Source organism: Cucurbita pepo, chromosome 6, assembly GCF_057944985.1.
Source record: "Cucurbita pepo subsp. pepo isolate OVF chromosome 6, ASM5794498v1, whole genome shotgun sequence".
NCBI lineage: Eukaryota > Viridiplantae > Streptophyta > Magnoliopsida > Cucurbitales > Cucurbitaceae > Cucurbita > Cucurbita pepo.
In genome coordinates, this window is record NC_141803.1 from 8,137,579 (window position 1) to 8,145,188 (window position 7,610).

At 37.5% G+C, this 7,610-nt stretch overlaps 2 protein-coding genes across 2 annotated transcripts; one reads left to right on the forward strand and one right to left on the reverse strand.

The window, feature by feature from the left end:
- Nucleotides 1–667: 667 nt before the first annotated feature.
- Nucleotides 668–1,553, forward strand: LOC111784455 (uncharacterized protein At4g14100-like). The gene is made up of 2 exons (XM_023665154.2): nucleotides 668–1,211; nucleotides 1,294–1,553. Exons 1-2 carry the CDS (start codon nucleotides 752–754, stop codon nucleotides 1,467–1,469), a joined length of 636 nt encoding a protein of 211 aa, XP_023520922.1. The 5' UTR covers nucleotides 668–751; the 3' UTR covers nucleotides 1,470–1,553.
- Nucleotides 1,554–1,907: 354 nt separating this feature from the next.
- On the reverse strand, nucleotides 1,908–7,378 carry LOC147792253 (uncharacterized). The gene is made up of 4 exons (XM_087124816.1): nucleotides 5,911–7,378; nucleotides 4,263–4,618; nucleotides 4,011–4,158; nucleotides 1,908–1,936 (listed from the first exon to the last, which is right to left on the reverse strand). The coding sequence occupies exons 1-4, from the start codon at nucleotides 7,376–7,378 to the stop codon at nucleotides 1,908–1,910; spliced, it is 2,001 nt and encodes a 666-aa protein (XP_086980942.1).
- Nucleotides 7,379–7,610: the final 232 nt, after the last annotated feature.

Sequence of the window (7,610 nt, forward strand, 5' to 3'; positions counted from 1 at the left end):
ACAGTAGCGACCTTAAATTAAGTAGAAAATTTCGGGTCGTTACAGATTCCCGTTCGAAACTCTCTATCCTGCAGTGGGTGGAAATAATTTAGTGAAATCTATCATCCATATATCAAATAGTTCTTCTAAGACGCAGTTCAAGGAATGCTCTCAATAGATGACTTTATTGATAATTTTTTTTTTTTCCTCTAATTCCACTGATTAAACATATCTTACTAGTTCATCCAATTCTACTTGCTGTTTAGTGCAATTGTTTCAGCTGTTGTCTTCTTCTTGTTGCTTGTTCCAACTATTTGCAACTGGATTCTCTGTCTATTTATAAATATTTTTTATCAATCCTTTACTACTGCTGAATATTTTAGGTTGTCATTGATATTAAATTCTATTTGTTGAAAGTTCATTTTCAACATTATAGTTCTCTTGTGGACATCTACTGCCGAATAGTTCTCTTGTGGTTAGAGACACAGGACCGTAGGATGAATGCAAGGAAACAGGAGAAGAGCGGCGTCTGGGATGAATATAATGAAGGAGCGGCTGGAAAGTGTGAACACCGTTGGATTTGTTTAGAAACAAATCTCAGCCTTTAAGTTTTGAAATGCCTAGGGCTACGCACTCGGAGAGGGTATAAGCGTCCATTCATGTATTTAATAATTAAAATTTTTCCCACTTGAAAATCGTTATCCAGAAAATAATTTTCTTCTTCTTCTCCATCCATTACTGGGCGATAGAGAGGAGAGAGAACCCAGAAGCCATGGTTTCGAAGGCCACCTTCTTCCTTGTCGTCCTTTCATTGCTGACTGTGAGTGTGCGGCGTTCCGTTTCGGAGGATCCTATTCCGACCCCATGGCCTCTCCAATTCCACTCAATTCTGTTCGCGAATTACAGCGGAATTCTTCAGATAATCGACCTCTGGTACGACTGGCCCAATGGTCGTAATTTCAACATCATCCAGCACCAGCTCGGCAACGTCCTCTACGACCTCGAGTGGAACAACGGCACTTCCTTCTACTACACTTTGGACTCCTCCAAGACTTGCTCTCCGTTTCAGTTCGAGGTGGGTATTCTCCGACCCAATTGGCTGGATGGAGCCAATTATGTTGGTCAACGCCATGTCAATGGCTTCCTTTGCAATGTCTGGGAGAAGGTCGATTTCATCTGGTATTACGAGGATGTTGAGACCAAAAGGCCTGTTCATTGGGTCTTTTATACTGGTAACCCTCTCTCTCTGTCTGCCCGATTCTTAATTTGCTGCTATACATTGGGGTTTTCACTTTCCCTTCCCCAATTGTGCAGGAAGAGAGGCTCATGTGATGACATTTGAAGTGGGTGCTGTGCTGGAGGATGAGAAATGGCAAGCCCCTGTCTACTGCTTTGACGGCAAGGGAGGTGGTGCTAACAATGGGGTTCTCCACCAGAATTTGCCTGTAATGGATGGAGTTCTAAGGGGCTCCCTATTTCCTGCTATCTGAAACCTTCTTGTTTCCTGCCTACTCCCATCACCCTAAACTTGTTGGACAACAATTGAATAAATTAGCACCCAAGTTTATGATCTATATTATCTTGATGTTTGTTCAAACAAAGGGTTTCTCTCCTCGTTTGTGTTCCGACTTAACCATTCTAATATCAAAATATAGAATTAAGCCGACAATAATGCAGTTAACTATAATAGAGTCAATGGTGTTAAAATTCAATTATGAGTTATAATGACCGAGCAGTAACAACATATGCAATTAACAACATTTCATTTTCTTATCTTACGCAAGACATACCTGACAGAGACGGGACATCGACGGTGGACAATGAAACATGTCAAGCCTACTTCGTACGCTAATCTACAGAATCTATAACCTGAAAATAAATGAATGTACCCTATGCATGTGCTATGGTCTTAAGTTGTCAAGTCGTCGTCAGCCGTACAGGGACGCCTTACCTTTACCTGAAAATAAGAGTGCATGACTTGAGTATTTTAAGAAATACTCAGTTACTGACCCCACTATTGAGATCAGGGAATGCAAACACATGCAACTCATGATCTAAGAACGTATTATTTAAAAACCATCATAGGAGTTGCCTCCAGCCTCAGACTACTATGGATGTGTACATGACCCACATGTGCAAGTGAAAAATCCCCAAAGAGACGGCACACCCCCTGGACCCTCTCTAGTCACTAATCTATAGCGACGTCCGGAGGTTAGCGAAATCCTTGGTGTTATACTCCCCATGAACACCTTGATCATCATACTGTGCGGGATTGCACTAATCATCATAAATTAGGAAGTATCCCGATGTATATTTACATACAAAATGCATGAGGTCCCTATAGTCTTCATCTTTAAATCATCTTTAAGACACAACCCTATACACCGTTCACACATTACTCTAAGTAACATGCACGCATTGGCCTTCATACGTTCATCATCATTTACATTAACTAAGGTTGTGTCTTTGAAAACTTGTCGTCATAATGCATCGTGACATTTAATACATGCACAACATCTTAATATGAAACATCGTCATATTAAGTTATTTCATCTTCATACGTCTCATCATCTTATTATTATGCATCATCGTCATCATGTCAACATCATGTACATCATCACATCATCAAATAACATGATTACATAATTATCTAACGTTATCAAGTCATCATATAGCATAATTACATCATCATCTAACGTCATCACGTCATTACATAACATTATCACATCATCACATCATCATATAACATTATCATATCAATTATCTTTAGCCAATTTTAATTGATTCCTTTTTTTGTTCTTCTTCTTTGCTTTTAATGGTCTTCGTAATCATCTTTGGCCAATTTTAATAGATTTTTTTTTACCATGTTAAGAATGAGATAGAAAATATAATTTGGAAGGTGTGTATTATCATTGATATTGATATCCTTTAAATAGGATAAAAACTAGTACAAATGAGGAAAATATAAAATAATTAAATACCAGAATAAAATAAAATATACTAGAAATCAAATCATAAATAAAGAATATTATGATATAATATCTGAGATATATTCTATAAATAATATATACTCTAGATATTATATCTCAATACTCCCCCTCAAGTTGGAGAGTGTATGTCAATCACACCCAACTTGTCTTTCAAAAGATAAAATTGATGTCTTCCCAAAGCTTTAGTGAAAATATCTGCCAATTGCATTTTAGTCGAAACATAACACGGTTTGATGATTCCAGCTTGTAATTTTTCTCGAACTATATGACAATCTATTTCAATGTGTTTCGTACGTTCGTGAAAAACTGGATTGGCTGCTATGTGTAATGCTGCTTGATTATCACAGTACAATAATGCTAGTTCGGACAGTGAAACTTTCAAGTCTTGGAGAATGTATCTTAACCAAGTTAACTCTAAACAAGTATTTGCCATAGCTCGATACTCGGCTTTTGCTGATGATCTGGACACATTGGTTTGTTTTTTTGACTTCCAAGAAATAATTGAGTTTCCAAGAAAAATGCAGAACCCAGAAATAGACCGTCTGGAAGTTCGACAACCACCCCAGTCTGAATCGCAATATGCTTGTAATCTCAAGTTATTTTCAGATGGTAGTAGAAGTCCTTGACCAGGAGTATCTTTGATGTATCTCAAAACTCAAAGAGCTGCCTCCCAATGTGGTTTTCTTGGTTCATGCATAAATTGACTAAGCATACGAACTGAATACACTATGTCAGGCCTAGTAACGGTTAAATATATTAATCTGCCAACCAACCGTCTGTATTTACTTGGATCATTCAACTTTTCTCCTTCTGTTGAAGAAAGTTTCAGATTTTGTTCCATAGGAAAGTTTTCTGGACGTGCTCCCGTAAGACCTGTGTCTTGAAGAATGTCTAGAGCATACTTCCTTTGAGACATAAAGATTTCTTTTCTAGACCTAGAAAATTCAATATCTAGGAAATATTTCAAATTCTCTAAATCTTTGATAAGAAATTTCTCGAGTAAACTGGTCTTGAGATGTTCAATTTCTTTGAGATCATTGCCTGTCAACAGAACATCATCAACATAGATAAGAGCTGCAGGGAAAGAAGTACCTTTACTCTTAGTAAATAAAGAGTAATCTGCTTTAGACTGAGTGTAGCCTGCATTTTGTATAGTGGTAGAGAATATGGAGAACCAATTGCGAGAAGCCTGTTTTAAACCATAAAGAGATTTATGGAGCCAACATACTGTATTCTCCCCCTGTCGGCGAATACCTGGTGGTAAAGACATATAGACTTCATCGTCTAGATTACCATGTAGGCATTTTGAACATCTAACTGATGAGTGAACCAGTTTCGAGCAGCGACAATAGTGAGTAAGCAACGAAGTGTAGTAAGTTTCGCTGTAGGAGAAAATGTCTCTTTGTAATCAACACCTTCAACCTGAGTGTATCCCTTTGCTACCAGTCGAGCTTTATAACGTTCAACAGAACCATCAGAGTTGTATTTAATCTTGTACACCCAACTACAGCCAATAGGTTTATGGCCAGGTGGTAGAGGAACGAGAGACCAAGTATGATTACGTTCCAAAGCTGCAATTTCATCATTCATAGCCTGCTGCCATAGTGGATTGCCAACTGCCTCATCATAGGTTTTAGGTTCTGTCTGGGCTGTAATAAAAGCTAGAAAAGCACGTTGAGTAGGAGAAAAACGAGAGAGTGAAAGGTAATGATGAAGGGGATACCTGGTGCCAGTGTTGGGACTTGAGCTAGAGGTTAAATGATTGGCTCCCGAAGACATCTCGTAATCATTATAATAAGCTGGAGATTGTTTGGTACGAGTAGAACGTCGGAGTGGAACTGATGTATCAGGTGGAATAAGATCAGATTTAGTGGGTGAATCTGGTGAATCTGGAACTGATGAATTTGGAGAAGGAATAGAGGCGGAGGAGACGGCAAAGGATCAGAATGGATGTTTGAGTAGGGTGGATCATGAAATGGTAAAATGGGAGTTGAAGGAGCTACTGTTAAAGTCTGTGAAGCTGATGAAAAAGGAAAATCATCTTCACAAAATTTAACATCACGACTAATAAAGAATTTTTTAGATTGCATGTCATACAACTTGTAACCTTTGTGACCACAAGGATATCCTATGAAAACACAAGGAATTGCCCGAGGTTCAAATTTTTGCTTAGGATGTACTACAGTTGCATAACACTAACAACCAAAAACTTTAAGATGGTGAAATGTAGGTGGTCGTTTGTAGAGTGCTTCAAAGGGTGTCTTGTTAGATAACAATGGTGATGGTGTTCTATTTATAAGATAAACAGCCGTTAAAATGCATTCTCCCCAAAAATTAAGTGGAACCTGTGACTGAAAAAGAAGAGACCTAGCTACATTTAGGATATGACGATGCTTACGTTCTACGACTCCATTTTGTTGTGGAGTATAGACACAGGTGCGCTGAAATTCAATCCCACAAGAAGTAAAAAATGGTTGCAAAGATAGAAACTCAGTCCCATTGTCTGATCTAACTATCTTGATAGTAGTATGAAATTGAGTTTGAACGAATTTAACAAAGTTTACTAACAAATGGTGTACTTCTGATTTGTGTTGCATAAGAAAGACCCAAGTACATCGGGTAAAATCATCAACAACAGTGAGAAAAAAACGCAAACCAGAATGGGTTGGAATTTTATGTGGTCCCCAAACATCACAATGTAACAGATCAAAGGCAGAATGGGTTGTTATTGAACTTTTTGGGAAAGACAACCTAGTTTGTTTTGCTAATGGGCAAATACTACAATTATGAGAAAGAGTAGCATTATTAAGATGCAATTGATCAGCTAGAAATTTAAAACGAGAAGGAGAAGGATGACCTAGGCGTAAATGCCACAAATCAGATGACTGAGATACTTGATTTGCTGAAGACTTGATTGGAGATGAAGAAATATGATAGAGACCTCCGGATTGTTTACCCGACCCAATCATCTTCCCCGTAGCCAAGTCCTGCATAACACAAGAATCAGGATAAAAGGTCACATAACATTTCAAGTCATTAGTAAGTTTGCTGATGGACATTAGGTTTAAGTTGAATGAAGGCACACATAAAACATTGTTTAATTTAAGGTCAGGATTAAAAGAAACATTGCCGGTATGTGACACATGTGTTGTCCCTCCATTAGGCAAATTTATTGTAGATATGGTGGTAGCCTTTGGTTCAGTCATAACAGAAGCTTTGGATACTATATGATCTGTAGGTCCACTATCGAGAATCCATGGATTAGAACTCGTAGAGTTAATAGATAATGCAGATAATGCAGATACTGGAAACAAACCTGCAACATTGATGTTATTATCAGAATTACGAAAAGGACGATGATTGAGTGCAGATAAGGCTTGTTCAATCTGTTGTAATTGCCCAGAAGAAAAATTTGGGATGGAATTAGGTGACTGTTCTTCTGTATTCAACTGAGAAACATCGGCCATATTTGCAGATGATCGATATCCTCGATTGTTGCGTTGATTGAATCGTACTGCCCTTCTAGAATTATTTTTCTGTTGACATTGATATTCCGTATGTCCCCTTCTATCACAAAATTTACAGTGAAACTTAAGGAATCGACACTCATCAATTGTATGACCACTTTTATTGCAGTGTTCACATGATTTATCCTTCGCGAGTTTTGAATATGTTGTTTTCTTCTGCACTGCTGATGCAATCGAGAAATTCTCAGTAGGTTCAGAAGTCACCTGACGCTGCATCTCTTCTTGTACAAGTAATGAATAGGCTTGCCTCACATTAGGTAATGGAGTCATCATCAATATGTTGGATCTCACCGTTTTATAAGATTCGTTGAGTCCCATGAGTAGTTGCATCAACTTGTCTTCTTCGCGTTGATCAATATGTATTTGACGTTGATTACAGGTAAATGGTGTGCGGAATGCTTCCAATTCATCCCAGAGTGCTTTGAGCTTAGTGAAATATACTGACAGTGCCATGGTTCCCTGCGACATCATTCCTATAGACCTTTGTATCTGAAAAATTGCTGGACCATTCTTTTGTGAGAATTGATCGTGAAGATCAACCCACACTTGACGAGCTGTCTTGGCGTAAATAATACCCTCAGCGATATCTGCTTCAACTGAATGAGTTAACCAAGATATTATCATACTGTTGCACTGATTCCATAGTTCAAATTCGATTGAATTTGCATCTTGAGACGGTTCTTCAATTGTGCCATCAATGAAGCCAATTTTCTTTTTGGCAATGAGAGCATGCATAACTGATTTACTCCAGGATTGATAATTTGTTCCATTTAATTTGATTGAAACAAGTGAATATCCTGGCTGATCAGAATGGTGAATATAATAAGGATGTGTTGAATCAACATCCGAATTTTTGAAGCTGTATTTGGTTGATTCCGCCATAGAGAAAATTTTGATATTTAAGAATACCAAGATCGGTGCTCTGATACCATGTTAAGAATGAGATAAAAATATAATTGGGAAGGTGTGTATTATCATTGATATTGATATCCTTTAGATACAAACTAGTACAAATGAGGAAAATATAAAATAATTAAATACCAGAATAAAATAAAATATACTATAAATCAAATCATAAATAAAGAATATTATGATATAATATCTGAGATATATT